A 22,514-nucleotide genomic window follows, 5' to 3' on the forward strand; every position below is an offset into this window, starting at 1 on the left:
CATAAATACAAAGCATTTTTGGGCGTTTTTACATTTCAAAGTAATTGCAGTAACATTTATATTGCATTTACATTAACTTATATACATCTAGCATTGCACAAAAATGTCTAGCGACCTGAGACGAAATGCTTATTGCGAAGGGCAGGAAGGTAAAAAAATGACCAGTGTAGGTTTAAAAAATTTGCAAAGAACAAAAACTAAAAGTCAAGAAATTTCAAATTTCTAGCGTATTTCCTTTTGAGAAATATTTCACTACTAGAGTGGGGCGTCTTCATTAAACCCCGTGCCGCTACAGCTAGGGTTAACTCCCTAAAGTTCAGATGCTCCCGTACTCTCGTGGTGTAAAACTGTATAAGACATTTGAGCAGAGAGACGAAGACGTCTGGGACTTTAATTGAAAATACGAACTAATTTTAAATGTTTTGTAAGTAGAAAAAACATCCACATCAAGTTTCCTGTTTACCAAATTACTGTTTTGTTTCAAACTGTTTCCATGCTAGTTGTTGGTTTCGCACTTATTTGTGTTGGCAAACGGAAAGCTAATTCTATTTTGTCATACATGACAAAAAAAGTCGAGATCTATAGAAGATTGCGAGAGTGGACGTAGGGATGAGATTGCTGATGGTTCTAATAGCAATGGGTTCACTAGGTCAACTTCTAAACTGATTGAGAGAACGAATCCTGATGTATCGGCAACCGGTGGGTTGTGGGCCGTTAGTGCCTTTAAATATTAATCAAAGGGATGGGCATTGGCCTACTGTCACTATTGTCGCAAATCACTCGGCCGACATTTCTGAATTAGCCCCCCCCTAAATTTTTTTCTGGGTGCTCTACTGCTGTCAACTATGGTGCAACTATCTTTTATCCAGTAGTAATCGCTTACGTGTTGGATACAATAATTGTTGCAGAATGTTGTTTAATCTGCAGAGACGATGCAGCATCACCTCTGCATTCGTTGATAACAATACCACAACTTTTCAAGCTCTCATTCGTAAATAATTATATCGGTTTGTAACACGATGTAACTTGTCTTCCCATCAATGGATTTATGAACTAATGCGAACAGACTGTTATTATCAATCTTTGTATTTGGTACATCAGGACTCAGCTCTTCGGAGTTCACTAGGTCAACTGGTCAAAGCATTTTTGTTTGATTTACTTACAAACATAAGACATTCCCGAGGTTACAGGTGTCAGCTGTTTAGTCAGCAGATGTCAGTCAATCGGCACAAAGCTTTTGTGAAGTTTCTATATTGCCTCTGCATCTTGTCCGCTGTTTCCTTCCAGCTTCTGGGTCAAGAATGAACCTTTTTCTCAAAACTTCAACAAGTGAAGTTTCTGTTTATTTCCGTTTGAGCAAAGTAAGTCGACGTTGGTTTCATGAAACGCTGTTTGGGAATGTTACATTTCTCCATTGGTCATTTGTAGATGACGCTTCAGCTTATTTATCGAGAACTTCTTTCTTTTCGTAAACGAAAAAAACGATCGCGCAACCTGCAGGTGATTTCCCTTAATATTTACCACTCGGCAATTTTGATACTTTCCCTTTTAAAAAAAAACCGAATAAAATCTTGGAGAGGTTAACATTGTGGCCATACTGTCTATGGCAACGATGCTTGACGTTTGATGTTTTGTTCCGAAAGAAAGTTCTAGAAAGATTTCAGAATAACTGAAAATATTTCGCAATGTTTGTGACTTGTCGGTTGTATGTTTTCTCCTTCTTCATGCTAGTTATATCTGGAGGCGTTTGTTCTACGAGTCTCAATCAGACTGAGGTCACAATCAACCACGAGTCGTCAGCAGGAAGAAGACAACACGAAGGCAAATTCGCGATCAAACCAAAGTTGGGCAGAAAGATGACCAAGCGCGACATGATAGAAGACATAGCTAGGGCGGTGCTAAGAAAAGACAATCAGGTATTTTTTGCAGCTTGCAATTGCGCTTTGTAAAAATGGAAAACAAATATGACCGTTGTAGTTGCTGACATGGCAACCTGGTCCAGTTGGTCAAAACGGACATTCTTGAATTTTTCTTTTACAGAGCAGGTTGACGTGTCTTCGCAACACACTGAATGACATACTTCGTAGAGAAGAACATGCATGTGGCTTTCCTACTTTTTTGTTCATTGTGATGTAAAATAGTAAGCACCATAAATAAACCTAAATGAAAGAAGCTATTCTGTTTATAAAGCTGTCTCGTTGAGGCAAGTTTGTGTAATTGGCATCATAACAACAAGCAGTGTTGTCATGCAACTGCTCTTGTTGTGCGCACTGTAGCGTTGCCATGGGGTTTAGGGATTACTTTTTGACCCCAGCCGGAGATAGTTTTAGGGCCCGGTAACTTTTCCAGGGGTGGGGGAGCTTGAAGAAACCACCGTGTATTTTATATACAGCGCGTTTTCCTTGGATTTGTCTTGATTTGGAGCCAGAGGTTCAGTTCAGTTAATATTCGATTTCAATACCGCAGCCAATCATGGCACACTTAATTTGTCTCCGTGTTCTTCGCATTTGTCTGGACGGTGCTATCACAGCGTGTGAAGAACCGAGGAACATTGTTTCCAATGACAATTGCAGTCTGACAGAAATAATGCAGCGATAACGCGATTACATCAGAAAACAATAGGCTAGTCTAATATTGACTTTTCCGGAATAGTTAAAACGGAAAAATTAAGCAAACACCACAAAACAAAATCAAAACAAAAGCTTACCAGTCAACAAACCAGTTCTTATTTACATTGACTCACCGTCTGCAAACATTGCATCAATGTAAAAAGGACCGATTGCTGGTTGGGTTATTGCGCTGCGACACCCCAACACCAGTGAACCTTTATGGAACGTTATGCTTATGTATTTTTTTTGTGATTTGAATTGTTTACTGGGTCACGTCTTTGCACTTTGATAAATTTGCAGAATACAAGTGTTTTATTGAGACAACTTTGTCAATTTGCTCTGGAAGATTCACTGTGTTGTTGGATGAATCTAACAATGATAATAATAATTTGTGAAAAATTAATTAAACTAACAACCATTTGAACTACAATTTCAACCAACTCTATTTTGATAAACTTACTTGTAAGTTAACTTGAAATAATTTTACTCTTCACTTTTTATTTGTAGGATCTCGAAACTCTTCGGTTCTCTTGTGCAGCAAATGAATATTATGACAAAAACACACAAAACTGCGAGGACTGCGTCAATCTATGCAAAAAGTTTAACCCAAAAATGTGCCAAGTCAATTGCCCAGGAACTGAGGTTGCCCTCACATTCAAACTGCCTCAGTTGAGTGAAGATCTACACGATCTACATGCAATGCATGAAGTACAAAGTCATGAAATTATGACGCTGAACACGGAGAATAAAGAAACAAAACTAAACATTGCACAGTTGTATGTCATTTGTGCGGTGGTTGGAATATTGTGCTTGATATGCGTTACTTACACGGTTGTCTTTACTGTTTGTATTTGCAAGCAATACAAGCGTCAAAAAAGTAAAGAAGCAGAAAATAGCGATTCAAATGCAAAATTTTCTCCTACTAGTTCCTTTTGTTCACTTAAGAAAGATGCAAAAGATTCTACCGAGGCACAAGAGGAATACAGGAAGTTGATTGTACCGGAGAAACCAGCGGATGCTAAATTTATATCCACACAACAACAGGTGGAGGATTGTCCAAAATCATCTGCTCTCACTTTCAATCAAGTTTCACCGGCTGATGACGAATCTAATGCTAGGAAGACTATTGTGACGAGACAAGCGCACTACAACAACCAGACCGCCCAGCACATTCCCGGGAGCATGGGGCCCACACAACCAAAGCATTGTAACCATGAGCTCAAATAAAGACATTTCGCTGAGGCAGTCATTTAAGTCAATAGTGAACTTTTTTTGTGTGAGACGATCCAGTACGCTAAAGTCCGAAAATGAAAGATTGCGATCACTTTTGCATGCGGTGCATCGAGAACAATATTCTTTTATGGACATCAACTTATAGAGCAGGAGGAAAGTGAAATTAGGATCTTTTACTCCAAAAGAAACTTTTATTCTAACTTTTGATTGTTGTATTTTACGTTAACGTTCTTCACTGCTTTCTTGTTGTACGCTGGCGATTTGTTGTAAATATTACGTCACTATTTCATTATAAGTTATTACAATCTACAGGGTGTCATGTTTCTGGAGGGTTCGTAATCGTAGCTGTGACCCGGGCAAGAGATAACAAAATATTTCTTCAACGCAAATCAAAACATGCTCAGTGCGTCCATGTGAGTCGACTAAGTATTGAACAAAGCATGTCAACAATAACCTGATCAGCGTTTGCACTGCTCCTTGCTTCGCGTCAGCGTAAACGAAATGCTTTTGCATCTAAATAGAAGAAGTGCAAAAAATTTGCAATGCAAACAAATGGAAAGTGGAAATGAAGTTTGAATTTCCAGAGGCAGTTTAGGGTTTTACTTAGTTTAGATAGGTCAATCTATTAGAATGTCACATCAAAACAAAAATGGTAGCATTGTTTAAGTTATATCTCTAGGATAAACGGAATAAAATATTGCAAAAGTAACTTGACTGATTTTCGGTAGGTCATCGAAGCTGCAATACTCTGCACAAAAGAATGCAACCAAAAAAAAGTCATACGGCAAAGAGAAAGTTTTTCATTTATTGAAGCTTATGGTACTGGAAAGCAACATAAAAGCCATAAGCTGATATAAAGTTAAAATTACAAAAAGAGGTCCAAAAAAGGCTTTCGGACCATGGCCGGGTGGCGAAATTTTTTTCCCAAGAACTTTTTGTTATTTAGCATAGAGTTTATATTAATACAGTGTGAATGCAAACATTTTTCGTTGACGTGTTTGGTTCAGTGGTTTCATTTTGTGCCTTATGTTCGTGAAGACAACGGTTTGACGCCCATCGAAGTCAATTTTTTTCTTTAAATTAACTTTTGCGGTGCATGAAAGCTTTTCAAAAAACGTAGGGATAGGGGGGTCGGGCTTTATTCTTAGGGTTACAGTTAATTCTTAATCAATTCGGAATATCTTACTTTTAGAGTGACCAGAATCAATTTCTTTTCTCTTTTTTAAACTTGACTAGACTATAGGTCATATTCACAGTCACAGACATGGAGATTTGGAAAAATTAGCTCTATTGGGGATGATACAGGGAAAAAGAATCAGAGGTCGACAAAGATTAACTTATTTAAACAGCTTGAATCAATGGGCCACAAACACAACAGTTAAAACGAACGATTTTATACGAATGGCTAATGACAGAGAAGTTTGGAAGACCATGATCGCCAACGTCTGTATCAGATCAGGCACATAATCATCATCATCAGACTATAGGAGTATAGGTTTGTCTCCACTCTCCAGGCTACGTTATTTTTCAAGTTCAATGTTTAGATTTGGACCTGGAGGGCGAAAATTGGCTGCTGACTTTGAAAACCGCGCGAAAAAAATGAATCGGTAAAAACAGTTACGCGCGCTTAATTTGCGGTAACCATAGTAATGGCTACACTTATAGAAATATGCAAATGAGACAAAAAGTTTGTGGGAAAAAAATTTCGCGGCCGAGAGAACGTTAAGAGGTTCCGAATTTTTCCAGACGGGATGTGCATTCAATACATTTTTTTAAAAGAAAACTGCTGTTCCAGCAAAAGCTACTTCTCTTGATGATCTCACTGGTAGGCCTAAGAGTATGACACCCTTTCCTTGAGAAAATTTTTAGCTTGTCTTGAAGCAATGGTTAATTTTTACAAAGTCAATTTTTATTCACAAACTAAAACAACATTTAAGCAAAACGGACACGCAATAAAAAGACAACGTAGAAAGGCTTTCTTGCATTCTTGTGAATATTTTAGTGGAAATTGCTTGTGCTAGTCGAGATTGCTTGTGCTGTACTTTTATATTTGTAGATATTAACAGCAAACGCAATACTCCATAATCAACACGACATGTCGCAAAAGGGGATGAGAGCTTCATCAACACCATCAGGACATCATCATCTACCAGCTCATCCATTCCATTACCCACCAGGACAAGAAACAATAACTTACACTGGATATCAAACCTCAATCGTCTTAGGCTACTGTGTGATGTGCAGTCTGACCATAGAAAGAGCTCAACACCGCTCTCCTGGGCCACATTGAAATGGGCTTTTGCCTGAGGATGGGTTTCTTTTATGTCCGGTTTTCTTTCTCCGTCCTATTATTATTATTATTATGACTGCTCATCCACATCAATATTGGAACTGGCAAATTCAATCCACAACACTTTTCCTTAGGCTGTCATTCATTACTACATGTGTGCTTCTCTCTGTTTTTGTTTTATTTTTTGCTATTTGTTTTTTGGGTTTTGTGGCCGTGCTAACTCCAGACATTATAGCCTACTACATAATTTTTCATTCAGGCACGTTTTAAACCTTTCAAGGTTTTGCCACCTTTTCCCTTTCATTAACGTGCTGGTAGGTCTATATCGATTTATGTAGTTAGCAGCTGTTTCGTCCCGGACGCGTTAATGACGAAAAATAAACTGATTGAATGATTGATTGATTCAATGGTTACCAAACGGGGAGCCGCGAGCTTTTTCTCACATACAGTTTTTATGTCTTCATATAGTTAGCTGGGCAAGAAGCTTCTTGCTGATAAGTTTTCATGCACGAATGTTTTTGTCATATGGGAACTTTTTGGTCATACCGGTGCAGGCTATGTGATGTTTCGTGGTCACAATTCCTATAGTCTGGCACCCTTTCATTGTTGTTGCTTTGTGATGCCACAGTCAATATCTGTACGACTTGTAAGCGTAAGCGGAAGCAAACGCCTCCTATCTGCTAAATGTCTTCACGTAATTTTGCGTCAATGATTTGTGTTTTTTTCCAGGCAATTACGTCATGTGGTTTTGCCTCTCCTTTGCATTGCCGTTTCATTTTCATACGTTTTTTTTTTTCGATTTTTGTGTATGTAGATCAGATCTTTAATTTCAATTTATGAAGAACATCAGTCAATTGGTTACTTGAAAGGGCTAACATGAGTATGGCCGAAAACGTTTGTAATTTTTAGTTTATTTTCATGTTATTATGTTAAATGCGGTCTGGTTGTTAGGTTTTATTTGTCTAGGACTTCTAAATAAGAAAACTTTAAAAATAATGAGAAAAGCAATGTAACGCAGGAGCATAACTGCACACCCAGCAAGCTGGTGCTACAATAGAGAGAAGCCCAATTACGGATCCATAGGATGCACTGCCTGATAATGATATACAATTCAAGAAAAATGTACGATGAGTCCAAATTGTGATGTTGTGTATCGCGCATGGGCGTCGATCCCAATAAGACAGCGGGGACATGTCTCCACCATCTTTTTACATGTCCCCACCATCTTTTAACATTGTTTTTATAACGTAAAGGGGAAACTAATAACCGAATGTCACAATTTTATTAGTCAGCCGTTTAAAAAGCTATTGAAAGGAGGGGACAACATTTTTGTTTTACGTGAGGAAACCGCGACCATAGTAAAAATGTTTTATTATGCGGGGAAACGCTCGTGTAACTCGCAAATTGTGAATTGGATCTTTAATTTCATGTTATAGTGCCTATACTGCTGTTAATGACGTCATCAAGGTTGCTTTCTCGGAGCAAAGGAAAAACGCAACTTCCCACCACTGCTATTGCTCTTTTTTCTTCTGTAATTACCAAATTAAGTTCAAAGTAATAATCAACTTTCTGGCTGAATGCTGGTATGGTCATAATTGGACGGACAACGTAACATCTGATAGTTCGTGGTTGAATTGGATATCAGCATGTTAAAGTGCCTACCATTTGTTTTGGTTACGCCAGGGCCAGACAGCGTTGCCAGATGGGGAAATAGGATACCAATTTAAAAATTCTGGTGAAAGTTAGAGCTAGGTCTTTGGTGCCAAGCTTGTCAATTTGCAAGTGAGTCATTTTGATTCAAAAATAGCAACAACTGCTAATCGGCTTTTGAAATCTTTTTCTCGTGGGTCGAGTGTGCTTGGGTTATTAACAGCATTGTCTGTCATTCAGTCTGGAACGTTTTAACAAAGCCTTGCAAGATTGCACGGTGACTGTGGCTGGCACGCTTGAAGGTGCTGAACTTTGTAGTGCCGAACTCTTCCATCTAAGCAGTGAAGAAGAATTTCATCGTGTCTTTGTAAATGCTGAGAGGCTAATGGAGGATTGCAACCTTGAGTCATTGAAACTATCACGTCCCCAAAAGATCCCAAATCGTCTTTAACATGGACATGGCCATGGTCAACCTCTTCAACTTCAAGCACCATAGGCGAAATATCCGTCAGAGTATTTTGCAATCATTGACAGCGCGCAGAAAAATCTTACTGACTATATTTCAAGTCGACCGATCTTGAGCACTACAAAATTCTACAAGAATCACTCTTTGGTGGAAAGCTACAATTACATGTGGTAGACGATTATCCTGAGTTCTCTGACACAAAGTCCCTTGCACAAGAACTATGCTTCTTTCGAAAGCAGTACAATGGAAAGTCGGTGAAAGATTTTCGAATGATATTCAAGAAGATGCCATCCGCTGTTCAGCAAATGTTTCCGCAAGTGGAACTTTTTGTGCGACTTTTGCTCATTTCACCAGCCAGCTCGTGTTCAGCTGAACGGTCATTTTCAACTTTGCGACGTGTCAAAACTTGGTTACGATCTACCATGACACAAAAACGGCTAAATCATGCAATAGTCTGCCATGTGCACAACAAAGTTTTGAATTCGATCAACCTCCATGAGACCTCTCCAAGGACTTTGTTTTTAATTCGTCGGAGATTTGTCGCCGAGTGTTTGGACGTCTGCTGTCCAATGCTGACAATTAAAATATATATAGGCTACATCGCATTAGACTTGTACCTACTGTGTACCTTCGTCCGCCCCGTTAGCTCAGTGGTTTCGCGCCCGGCTCAAGATCACGCGGCGCTGGTTTGACTCGCGGGGTGTGCGCTTGAGCAACGCATTTCAGGACTGCTCTCCATTCAGCGGCACCTAGTGAATGGAATAATTTCTCGGCAACTAAGGGTCCAATGAATGGATGGCTTTCTTCCCCAGAATCCCTCCCTGGCGTTAGTCACTCAGTTTTACTAATGTATCACTTAATTTCCTTCACAATGTACATAATATTGTTACTCAGTGCTGTATTCGTAAAAAAGCACAGGGTGGGCCTAACTGTCAGATTTGACAAAGTCATAAATAATACACAACTGCAAAATACTTATCTTTATTCTACCATAAAATTATCAACATCAAAATTGAACGAGAGGTACAAAATTCTTTACTTTTCTATGAATAGCCTACATTCCAAACAGCCTCCCGAAAGGAATCTACATCTTTATCCTCTTTACAAATTTGGGATCTAGTCTCCTTAGCTGATCGGTGGTTTAACATCCAGGATCTTACATATTTTTTAGCGGTAAATTGAGCCACAAGTGGTCCATTGCAATTAATAAACATCAAACAGCTCACATTATCAATGAGCAAAGATGCTCTTAAACCTGTAATAATATTGTTCATTAAACTGAAACCACATTCACATTCTGCTGTGCAACAAGATAAAGTTGAAATAGCTGTCAAGGCTTCAAATTTGGGCACAATTTCAACTTTTCAATAAAGTCTCTTAAATCCTTGGATTGACTGTATTTCATCAATGTCAAAGCGTTTACAAATTCTTCTCACTTCTGCTTCTCCATGACGCAAATTTCCTTCTATCATTTTTTCAGGTTGCAAGTTAGCAATATCAACCAGTAGCTAACTATTGTCAGTGGTCCTCAAAGGGTTAAGTAGTTAGTTTATAGTAGTTGTCAAACATCAGTAAGGATAGCATATAAGCATTCTCTTTGGAAAACCAGAGGGTATAGCCTACTATAGTTGCTCGAAAAAGCAGAGAGTATACTGCGTATACTGCCGTATATCCTCGAATACAGCACTGTTGTTACCACTGCTCGCAGACTAAACTGATTTGTTTGTCAGCAATCAAAAAACACTGTTGTTGGTTTCTTTCTGAACTTAGCTGCTGTATCCTTGAATTGACCTACTGACAGGGCCTCTGAGAGAAATTTTCACTAGGGGTACGAAGAGTGATTCCGGGCCTCCCTCTCACTCCGGGCCCCTTTGTCTAGGGCAAAAAGTGTGGTGTTTGCTTAAGCGTATTGCACATCACACAACATTTTACTGCAGAATTGGACATCTGTGCACAATAATAGTATCAGGCTGCAATAAAACTATTATTTTGTGTTGTGCTTAGGCTATCATGTGATCTGTCCCTCGCCAGTTTGTGTATCCTGCATTGAATTCGTGTGTCAGTTGTTGCTGTTGAGAAGTGTCGCTTGTAGCTACATCTTTAATGCAAAATTTTTAAATTCATTTTTTATTTCTCTTAGATAGGCTATAGCTTATAATTATTTCTGAAGAGGACACTACGTGGTGTCGAAAACGTTGAATTCAATAGTTTTTTCATGTTTTTTTTTGTGTGTTTAATGTTTAATCCGTTAACGTTACTGAGGGTTATATTTATCTGGTACAAGCCAAGCTGTCTACCAAGGCTCAAACAAAACATCTTGTTAAAACATAATCAAGTTAATCATGTGACCAATCCTAACCTTTCTTCATTAACATTTACATTCACCACATGCCCAGCACTAGCAGAAGTGATCGAGAAAAGTAACTTTTTTGACTCCGGCTCCGGTCCTGCTCCGAAAGTGTTCTCCGTCTACCTTTGTCAAATACTTAAAAAAAACACCCGGGCTTTTTGCCCGAGTTTTTCTCAAACCTGCTTTTGCTACACTATGCCCTCCCCCCCCCCCCCCCCTGGACAGGAGAATAACTAATTTTTATGATTTAATTTAGGGTGCTTTTAACAGAACATTTTTGCACCTAAAGCATTAAATTACCACTTTGGACCCCTAATTTGCTCGCAAAGCACTCGATTACCTTTCTGGGCCCTTTTGCTAGATTACGGCCCCCCAGGACTAAAAAATGATAACTTTTATGCTTGAAATCAGTCGTTTAGGATAGTTTTAACCAAACATTTTTGCGCGTAAACTATAAAACCACAATTTCGGGCCCTCCAACAAACACAGTCCTGGGTCCTCAAGGGTACGCCGTACCCTCCGTACCCTCCTCTCATAGGCCTTGCGCCTACTGAAGACTTTACTCTGCCTTTTATAAAGTTGTGCTGAAGAGAATTTAATATTCGCAATCGCGATACACAACATGATAACTTGATATAATTTGGACTCGTGGTACATTTTTCTTGAACATAAGTTAGAATTATAAGAATACTTTACTTTGTTTATCAAAATACCGTTTCAAAGCGACAGTCGATTACCAAGCAAAATTGAAGTGTTAGCGTATTATTATTGTGGTGATTTCTGAAGATGGTATTAGTATTACCGGTATTGATTGCCTTTCCCATTGGAACGCACAAGCTAAATTGCATAGTTTTTTCCACACTAGGCCTATGTACCGTAGCTGAAAGTCAAGCAGAGAGGCTGTGAAGAACGATTTTTAAAGTTGTTGGTATGAAACAGTTAAGGTTAGTTCCAACAACCTGCTGTAAGGTGAAATATCGTTGGTCTGCCTAAAGAGCTTGGGAACCAGTATCACTGCCTATGCTTTTATTATTTATAAGCTTATTAGTAGAGCTGCTAACTGCGCTATTGTGGCACAGGCAGGGAACCTGCTTAAAGAACGGTTTGTTTTTTGTTGGAGCTTCACCTAATTTCGGTCAGGCCTTCCACATTTAACTGCAGCAAGGTGATGCCTTCCCACACGACAAGCGAAGTTTCCCGCCCTCAACAGTTAGTTGACATAGAGCCTTGGGTCGGCATCACTTTGTACAGGATGGAGTTGCATGGAGCTCTGCGAGCTGCAATTGCTGCCTAGATTTGTTTGATTGCAAGAATCAGTTACCAGGATTCACCACCAGAAGGTTGGCAACGAGCCCAAGCAATCAATGAATACCAGAAAGCCTCGCAGCAGGGTCACATGACCCTGAAGGTTAGTGGTTACGCATCTGGTTCAAGATCAAGCGGTGCTGGTTCGGCTCAAGTGCGCTTGAGCAACGCATTCTAAGGACTGCTCTCCATTCAGCGGCACCCAGTGAATGGAATAATTCCCCGCAACAACATTTCAACAATCGGAAACTTCACTCTGTCAATCTCGGTAACTGGCCCTGCGTCAAAACCTCTACAAGTATGCGAAACTACCAGGAATAACCTGTCAAGACTTTGTCAGTCCGAGAATAAAGATTTAAAACCAACCATATGCTGTGCGCCATCCCTTTTTTGTTGCCGTCGAGGTGTACGAGAGTTACTTTCCAAAAACCATTTGTTTGTTCTGATTCTATTGCTTGAACAGCACCCAAAGGGGAATCCCCTTTAACAGTTTCGAACAAGATTTCCCTTTGAGTCTGTTCGTTATTTCATATTACATGCTTGAATGAATAATTGTATTGTTTGTCGGGTATAAAGGTCACTTGATCACATTACACCCATTCTGTAGCAACCCAAACGACATAATACAGGATCTGCATCAGGTCCAGCGGCGTCCGCAGGATTTTCTCAAGGAAGGGGAAAGCATTCGAATTTTTGAAAGTTGATCGTTTGTTTGTTTGTTTGTTTGTCATATATTTACCCTGCATTGCGGGAAAGCAGACTTGAGCGCTATGCATCGGTGTACGCCTTCCGACGTACACCTGACCCACGCTGCAGCCGACGGCAATGTCTGTTTCCGGTTGTCTACTCTACTTATGACTTAAATTTGGTACTACCCATTACTCGAAATCGATCACTGGGTAGAGGCAATTATCGTAAAGTTTCTTGCCCAAAGAAACAACAGCAAGTGCGGGTGGCTGGAGTCGAACATGCAGGCTCTCGACTCCGAGCCCAACGCGCTAACCACTCGGCCACTGCGAAACAAAAACATTTGCTAATAACTAGTAAGTCATATTGTGTAAGACTAGCCTGCCATACTCAGCTTGCATTGACGATAATTTTTAGTTTGCAGCAACTAGTTTACTCATTTGGATAGATTTCGTATTGAAAACACAAAATGTGATGTAACTCTCTTGACGTCACAAGTAAGGTTTTTGTGGTTTAGCTTACGACGTAATTAGCTGGCGACGTAATTACCTTACGATGTAAGTTAGTTAGTTTAGGGCAGGGGTTCCCAATCTGTGGTACGCGTACCACTAGTGGTACGCGAAGGTTTTTTAGGTGGTACGCGGGTAGCTTCCGTTTTTTCACAAAAACCTGGATTCACTACTTTATATTTTGTTTATCTGGTTTTGTTTACAAAATAAAAATTCCCGAAGCCTAATCTTATTGTTACGTAACAAACTATTTCTGTTGTTTCGTAACATTACGATCATCAAAATACAGGTCATGTCAATTGTCAATTGTCAACAAGGAGCACAGTTGCTTTGAAAAGCCGTGCAAAGCTGTGGGACAGTGGGCGTTAACTAATTATGTCAAATGATTGCTCTTGATAGATATCATCTACTGTTTTATAGCTAAAGCTACAAATAGCGTTGAATAATGCTAGTTGTAAGCTAAAAATAGATCGGAAAAAAATGTTCAACAGCAGTTACAAGGAATGTTCACCAATAAACTTCTGGCTCAGTATGGCCTTCAACGTTAGCTTTCCATGCTGTTCCACAGCCACTGATTTTCCCTTCCACGTGGGAATGCGAGCAGGGATTTTTAGATAATGAACATCAAGTCAAAAAATCGAAACCGACCAGATGCGCCCGGAAATGACTTTCGCTGCGTTGTCAGCAAATTTACACCGCGCACCGACCAATTGGTTGACAGTAAACAAAAACTAAAATCTCATTAAATTTAGTTGTGGACTTGTGGTGCTTTAGTGTTATTTTAGTACGCCAATATTATTCTTCTGAATAAAATATGACTCGATCAAATTAGTTGTTATGCAAGAAGTGGTACGCTTGGCAGTACAGAGTGTCCAAGTGGTACGATACCGTAAAAAGGTTGGGAACCCCTGGTTTAGGGGAAGGGCGGGTAAGTTGATACGGAATGTCAGTTGATATACCCCCTTCCAGAGAAAAATAAAAGTTTTTCGAAAAAAGTATTGCCTGCTAGCGATGAATCAGGTTAAAAAACCACAGTGCTGAAAACATAACACTGGTTTACAAAAAAAGATTTTTTTTCTCCTGTTTGGACTTTGACAACTGATTTCAGGCAATTTTGGGATGCTGAATCCGAATCTGAACTCAGATTTTTACTAGCATATCAAATTTTTGAGATATGATAACAAAAATAGGCCTACTTTATTTTCGCCAAAAGTGAAAGATTTGGCGTTGCGTTTACCAACATACCAACAACAACACTACCAACATATGCAGTGCTATAACAAAAGGTTAGTGTTAGACAGGCCAAAACAGCTCAAATAAGGTTACTGGACAAGCATAGCCATAGACCTGCTTAGATCTTTGTGGTTTCATGCAAAACATTGACGGGGGGAGGGGGTCAGTTATACTTTTAGGCTTTAGCTTGTTATTACTGCCTTGTTAATAATGCTGCTTAGAAAACAAATTGGTGTCAAAATTGTTGTTTGTGGGTGTATTTCAGCCACTTATGCACCACATGGCCTGGATATAGCACAATGTGTAAGATGTGTGATAAACGCAACGTCAAATTTTCCATTTTGGACAAAAGTAACAATTTGTTGTTATCATATTGGTCACAGCGGTAAACCATAATATCTTCATGGGAAAGTTGCAGTGTTGTACGTTGACGCCGTCAATTTGACGGCGTCATTTGACGGCGTCAACTTTTTGTTGACGCTGAGGCTAGCGCCGTCAATTTATTTTTCAGTTGACGGAAGTGATAGCGCCGTCAACTATTTTGCCGATTTTAAGCGTCAAGCGCTATGCGTCATTTTTTTTCATGGAAAATCTCGTTACACAATAAGAGTTTCACAATGTATTCTGGCCAACGCGACTCATCTGAATTACCGGCTTTTGCGTTGGTTGGAATGGCTCCCTGGAATATACACGCGGAAGAAGTTCGCCAAATGGTGATCACCCATGTATTGAGAACGAGGGATCAGAGACAGAAAGCGAAAAATCCATGAATGGCATCGCGGACGTTGAAGATACTTTATTTCAAGAGCTCTATGCCCCTGAAAAAAGCGATATTGGTGCAGTGGACCTCGTTAAAATATTTATACATGCTAAACTATCACAGCACGCTTGGAACAGTGATACCTTTCCGAGTAGCCTAAACGTTTTCAACTTGTTTTTGAAATACAACACACCAACCAGCGCTGCTATGGAACGCATGTTTTCACTTGGAAAGGACAATATGCGTCCCAAACGCAGCAGATTGTCAGACAAACGTTTTGAAATGCTTGTTTTTCTGCAAGGAAATAACTAATAAGCAGGGCCCGCAAAAGTCAATAAAGTCAAATTTTTTTAATGACCTCGTTTATCCACAAATTAAAGAATAAAGTTGTTTTCAGCACCTAAGGGACTGTTTCTAAGAAGTTTATATGTCAAAATAAAGTCAAAATTGATAATAAAGTCAAAATTTGTCAAAGTATGGCTTTTAACAAACTCAATTCTATGTTTCTAGAGAGGAATTTTTGTCAAAATCCTCGTGGAAGCATTGCAAATCAGGAACTGCGACACAATTAAACCATAACCCATAAAAGCAGGAAATATGTCACAATGACCACGGATCAGCAGTAACTTTTATCGCAAATTGTCCTTTGTTTATTCATTGTTACGTCGTTATATAATTTTTATAAAACACTCCCTCTTCACAAACATGGTCTTTTCGAAGATCAACAGTTTTGATTTTAGAAATAGCCTCTAACATTCTGTAATACAGATTACATTTTGATCAGTACTCGATACAGGAATGCTGTTAAAGATTGCCATGCATACCCAGGAGCAGATATTGACTCGGACCACAATCCAGTCGTTGCAAGATTCCAACTGTTTTTCAAGTGCATCCAAAAACCAAAACCAAAACTAAAGTTTAACCTACAGTCTCTCGGTGATTTAGATGTTTGTGCAAACTTCAAACATGTTGTCCTGAAAAACTTGTCAGATACTTTGCCGCAAGACCCCGAAACTTTCTGGAATGTATATTCGACTGTTATCAAGGAAGCCGCATACACTAATATTCCTAAGATGGACCAGAGCAAGAAAACTTCAACTTATTGGTTCAATTCTGAAATAAGAAATTTAATGGACAAACGTCGTAAATTGAAACAAGATCCTATACAATATCGTTTATTAAACCTTGAAATTAAAAAAGAATGTCATACAGCTAAAGAAAAATGGCTTGAAGAAAAATGTCTAGAAATTGAGAAATTCGACTTGATGGGAAAAACATGTTCAAAAAGATAAACGAGCTTGTAGGCAAAAAATCAGCACCAACATCGAAATGTATCAGAGCGGCAAATGGAGACATCCTTCATGACCCAAAAGATGTAACTCAGAGATGGGAGGAATATATACAAGACCTCTTTCAGGATGCGAGCAGAAGCAAGCTTACTGAAGACGCATCTCGAGATGTGACAGGTCCACCGATCTTGAAAGCCGAAGTTAAGTGGGCTCTGCATCAAATGAAAACAGGAAAAACAGCTGGGCCAGATGAAATTTGTGTGGAAATGCTTAAAGCCCTGGACGAAGAAGGAATAGACATCATATGGAAGCTGTTAGACAGAATATATGAAAGTGGTGTGATTCCTGAGGACATGTTGAAATCAGTATTCATTGCACTACCCAAAGTTCCAGGAACACTTGATTGTGACAAACATCGCACTATTAGTCTGATCTCACACACTGTGAAATTGCTGCTAAAGATCATCCTCCAACGCTTAAGAAGGCAATTGCTTCCAGAAATAGGGGGCAATTAATTTGGCTTCATGAAAGACAGGGGAACAACCAACGCAATCTTTACGATGAGAATGCTTGGTGAAAGAGCAATCGAAGTCCAACAAGACCTATATCTAGCATTTGTAGATTTTAAAAAAGCCTTCGATAAAGTTCGTCACGAACAGATTTTTGAGATGCTGAACAACATTAACGTTAATCACAAGGACCTGCGCATAATTAAGAATGTGTATTACCAACAACAAGCTGCAGTTCGCCTACCGGAAGGTCTGTCTAGATTTTTTGAAATTCAACGTGGGGTCAGACAAGGCTGTGTGATGTCACCAGATCTATTTAACTTGTATAGTGAAATAATTCTCAAAGAAATAGAAGGTATTGATGAGGGAGTTTTAGTGAACGGCATCTCATTAAACAATATTCGCTATGCTGATGACACTGTGCTCATAGCGACATCCCCGGACGGTTTACAAACACTAATTAACAAAACTTCAGACATCAGTACAAAATATGGAATTGAAATTAATGACAAAAAAACAAAATGCATGACTATCTCCAAACAAAGTCCTGAACCCCACTTTGTACTTCACCAGGGAGGCAACACAATTGAACAAGTGTCTTCTTTCAACTATCTTGGTTCTCTCTTGACAGCGGACGCACGATGTAAGAGAGAGATACGAAGAAGAATAGGCCTAGCTAAAGACGCTTTTAATAGACTACGACCTATTCTATTGGATCGCAAGCTTTCTATTCTTCTGAAGGTGCGACTTCTCAAAATGTTAGTGTGGTCTGTTCTCCAGTATGGTTGTGAAACATGGACCTTCAACACAGAAACTAGGCGTAACATTGAAGCAGCTGAAATGTGGTTTTACAGGAGAATGCTCAGGATTTCATATACTGATCACATCACAAATGCAGAAGTTTTAAACCAGGTACATCAAGACAAGGAACTATTGAACAACATAACTCAAAGGCAACTCAAATTTCTCGGTCACATTATCAGAAAAGAAGATTTCGAAAATCTCTGTCTAAGCGGCCGCCTTCTCGGGAAACGTGCTCGTGGCAGACAACGAACAACATTTGTCGTGAACTAATACATACTTTATTACGCAAGCTTATATTAGCTTTAACAAACTAAATGGAACATCTAAATAAATATAAACAAATGAATTAAGCTTAGTACTTCAGACAATAAGATTATCAACCTGAACCGCACCTCAACTTAACAATCAAGTAAACAGAGTGGGAGCGCCAACTGAACAGTTGCGTTGGCCAAAGGCATTATGCGTGGAACGCGGCAGGAGTTTCTACTGTAGCATACAACGCAAATTACACGACATTCACCCCTTCATAAAAATTACAGTACAATAAATACACAAACGCTCAATTGTAGTTCAGCCTTTTTGGCGGGTTTTTTATACGAACAGAACGCCAGTTTTTCTGTGTTTGCAATTCAACATTAGGTTCAATAGGTTGCGTGTTAATAACCGCACCATCGTCTGCAGAGCTCCTCTCACAGGTAATTTCACGTTCGACGTCATCAGAAACATTTCTAATTCTGGAGTTCACTTCATTCGATTTCTCCACTTCAGCAGGGTTGACGGGGTCGGCAAAGTCTCGTCCTGGCGCTGCCAAGTCTCTGGCTGATACAGTTGCTTCCCTTCCATTTGGGAACTTTACCACAGCATAGTTTGGATTTGCATTCACAAGTTGAACCTCGTCCACTAGTGGATCGTACTTGTTACGTACAAAACGTTTTACCAGTACCTTGTCTTCTTCAGTCAACCACGAAGGTACACATAACCCAAAAGTTGAGCGTCGTGGAAAATTAAAAAGTCTTTCGTGAGGCGTTTCATTTGTGGATGTGCACAATAACGATCGAAGTGAATGCAATACTTCAGGAACAACTAATTCCCATTGTGAAATTTCTAAATTTTTAGTACGAAGAGCTAACTTAATTGCATTCCAAACAACACCATTATAACGTTCACACTGTGAATTGCCACGCGGATTATACACTGACGAATGTGTTGTGGATATGCCTCTCTCACTTAAGAACTGTTTTATATCTTTACATTTTGCATTATCACTATGCACTACGGCTGGCATACCAAACATGTTGAACAAAGATTTCAAACAAATAATTACGGTATGAGAAGTAGTGTTACTACAAGGAAAAACAAAGGGGAAACGCGAAAATTCATCAACAACAGTTAAAAAGAAATGACTTTTAGTATTTGACGCAATGGTCCTTTAAAGTCAATACTCAATCGTTCAAATGGTTGCGTTGCCTTAATCAATGTAGCTTTTGGAGGTTTGTAAAACCTTGGCTTCACTTCACAACAAACTTTGCAATTTGTGACCAATCTTTTCACATCATCTATCGAGTATGGCAAATTCATTGTTCTTACAAAATGTTGCATTCTCACAACTCCCGGATGACACAAATTTTCATGAATTTCTTTCAGTGTGTTCCCAGTTGTACTGGCACAATACGCACGAGATAAAGCATCAGATGCCACGTTAAGTTTGCCTTCGCGATACACGATATCATACGAATACTGTGCCAATTCGACTCGCCAACGCATTATCTTGTCGTTTTTTACTTTTCCTCTTCTTCTGTGGTCGAACATAAAAGCAACTGAATTTTGATCAGTGATCAAAGTAAAATGTCTGCCTAAAAGGAAATGTGACCACTTTCGAACCGCTTCTATTATGGCAGTAGCTTCTTTTTCGATACTGGAATATCGCTTTTCGTTCGAATTCAGGGTCCGAGAAAAAAACGCCACAGGCCTTCCCGCCTGATGTAATATTGCGGACAACGCAATATCCGAGGCATCAGTTTCGACTGAAAAGGGCAAGTTTTCATCTATTACCTTCAAAGTGGCTTCTGCCAAGACTTGCCGAAGTTCGTTAAAACACGAGATAGCTTGATCACTCAGGGGAAACCTATTACTATCAACAAGCGGTTTTATTTTGTCCGAATATTGCGGTATCCATCGAGCATAACATGCCATAAGACCAATAATTCGTCGTAGCTCTTTGGCTGAGGTTGGAACCGGCATTTCTAATAACGACTTCACTCTTTCGCGATCAGGGCTTAAACTGCCGTTACTTATTTCATACCCCAGTAAGTTGATTTTGTCTGTGGAGTAGGTGCACTTGTCATTATTGAAAGTGAGATTGCACTTGTTTGCAACTGTTAAGAAATGCTGAAGGTTTTCATCATGTTCTTCCTTTGTCTTACCGCACACGGTAATATTGTCCAAATAAGCAAATGTGCCTTTACAATCATTGCTCTCGATGATATTGTCAACAATTCTTTGAAACCAAGGTACAGCATTTGTTAATCCAAACGATAGTCTTTTGCTTTGATACAATTTACCATTGGCTTCAAAAGCTGTATAAGGCCGATCTTCCACAGGAATTTCAACTTGATGGTATGCACTTTTCAGATCCAATGTGCTAAAAAAAGAATAGTGAGCAATCTTGTTGACCAAATTTTGCATGTTAGGCAATGGATATCCGTCTAACAATGTAAACTTATTGATAGTTTGACTGTAATCAATGCACATTATTTTCCTGTGATTTTCTCCAGATACCACAAGGACTTGAGCTCGCCATGGTGCAGTGCTTGGCTCAATTACACCTTGCTGAAGATCTTTTTGTATAGTTTCAGTTATAAACCTTTCGTTAGCAGCAGACTGCTTTCTGGACTTAGTCACAATAGGCTTACAGTTGGGCGATAAATGTTGAAACAATCTTGGACAAATATTCGTTTTCACGCATTTTAGTGCCCCCAGATACAAAGGAGCTTCGCTACCTCCAAAGTTAATTTTTACGTGCTTATGCTGAGCCAAGAAGTCCTGCCCCAGAATAACGTCCGTTAAGAAATTATCAAGCACGATAAGTTTCACTTTATCGTATTCACGTCGTTGAAAGTAAACTTTAACAGTAGAAAATCCATCGCTTTGTGAAGTTTTTTTATTCACGGCCAAACCAATTTCATTAAACTCCGGTTCGATAGGAATTGCATTCTTTAAAGCAAAATGTTTGCTCACATGACTTAGGGTAGAACCCGTGTCCACGAGTGCTCTTGCAGTAACACCGTTAATACACACAGTGTAGTTAACTTTATTTGGAGCAGAATGTAAGGAGAATAAAGAAGCACTAGACGGATTTTGTGAAATTCGTTTTCTACGAGAACGACACTCTCTTGCATAGTGACCAAGATAACCACACTTATAGCACTTAGGCTACTGTTCTTCGCAGGGCATCTTTCTCTTCCATGATTGTCAGGACAGCCACAGTGGGAGCATTTTTTCTTCAAGTCAGCTGCAGCACAACTTTCATTTAACGGAAGTCTTTCACCCAAAGAAATCTCTTGTTCAGCCGATTCTCTCTGAGAACACTGTATCGTGTTGGCAAATGTTGATGTGTTTTCTTGGCAGTAGGTTTGCTGTTGATTTGAAACTAGAAAGGCATCAGAATTTTTCTGAGCAATATCTAATGAGCGAGCTTGATTAAAAATAGCATCGAGGGTTATGGTCTCTTCTCTAATATTTTCCAAGAGTCTTTGACGTATTGATGCAGACAATATCCCTGATATAAAAGCGTCACGAATCGCTTCATTGCGGCAAACTTCCGCGGTTACGGCTTTATAATTGCAATCTCGAGATAGCCGCTTCAAGTTTAATACGTAATCATCTAATGACTGTTCTGCCTGTTGTTTGCACGTCATTAGAAAATGTCTGGCAAATATGAGATTATTTGGTTTCACGTATAATCTTTCTAAAGTTATTATTGCAAGCTCATAAGTATTACATTCACTGATGTAATCGTAAACATCCTTATCAACGTGGGCGATCAAACATCGCAGTTTATCGTCATCACTGATCTCTGGTTCAGCTGGAAATGCTGCAAGAAAATTCGCGAATGTTCGATGCCAATGTTTCCACTCTTTACTAGCTTGACTAGAGTTGGGATCAGCGCTGAACAAACTCGGCTTTATAAACTTGCTATCCATCTTCAATTAGTTTGTTAAATTGTCGTGAACTAATACATACTTTATTACGCAAGCTTATATTAGCTTTAACAAACTAAATGGAACATCTAAATAAATATAGACAAATGAATTAAGCTTAGTACTTCAGACAATAAGATTATCAACCTGAACCGCACCTCAACTTAACAAGCAAGTAAACAGAGTGGGAGCGCCAACTGAACAGTTGCGTTGGCCAAAGGCATTATGCGTGGAACGCGGCAGGAGTTTCTACTGTAGCATACAACGCAAATTACACGACAACATTTATATCCAATTTCAATACATCAATCAGCCAACCAAGAACACTTTGGGACACTGCGGGACAAAGGGAACACTGGAACAATTTACGAACTGAGCATCTAGTTCATCAAAGGCCGCATCGGCTATGATACTGTTGATGATGATGATTCAGTCTTGCACACATTTTTGTTCATTACTGAAAAAAATTTACACGATCAATGAATCTTCAATGCATCAGTCCTGTGAGCCAGTGTATAATTATTCCTTTGTTGCTCTATGATGTTTTGTTTTTACTTGTGTGCAAGACATGTTATAGGCTAAAGATGCTTGTAACATTGTATTTTAAAAGTTATTTTTTAC

At 39.3% G+C, this 22,514-nt stretch overlaps 3 protein-coding genes across 3 annotated transcripts; 2 read left to right on the top strand and 1 right to left on the bottom strand.

The window, feature by feature from the left end:
• Positions 1-1,600: 1,600 nt before the first annotated feature.
• Positions 1,601-4,151, top strand: LOC145778398 (uncharacterized). The gene is made up of 2 exons (XM_082589877.1): positions 1,601-1,916; positions 3,117-4,151. Exons 1-2 carry the CDS (start codon positions 1,686-1,688, stop codon positions 3,834-3,836), a joined length of 951 nt encoding a protein of 316 aa, XP_082446003.1. The 5' UTR covers positions 1,601-1,685; the 3' UTR covers positions 3,837-4,151.
• Positions 4,152-16,368: 12,217 nt separating this feature from the next.
• Positions 16,369-16,896, top strand: LOC145779100 (uncharacterized). The gene has a single exon (XM_082590671.1). The coding sequence runs from the start codon at positions 16,369-16,371 to the stop codon at positions 16,894-16,896; it is 528 nt and encodes a 175-aa protein (XP_082446797.1).
• A 2,187-nt stretch (positions 16,897-19,083) lies between these two features.
• Positions 19,084-21,896, bottom strand: LOC145779101 (uncharacterized). Its single transcript, XM_082590672.1, has 2 exons — positions 21,072-21,896; positions 19,084-20,907 (listed from the first exon to the last, which is right to left on the bottom strand). Exons 1-2 carry the CDS (start codon positions 21,894-21,896, stop codon positions 19,084-19,086), a joined length of 2,649 nt encoding a protein of 882 aa, XP_082446798.1.
• Between the last annotated feature and the right edge of the window lie 618 nt (positions 21,897-22,514).

Source organism: Aplidium turbinatum, chromosome 10 (genome assembly GCF_918807975.1).
Source record: "Aplidium turbinatum chromosome 10, kaAplTurb1.1, whole genome shotgun sequence".
NCBI lineage: Eukaryota > Metazoa > Chordata > Ascidiacea > Aplousobranchia > Polyclinidae > Aplidium > Aplidium turbinatum.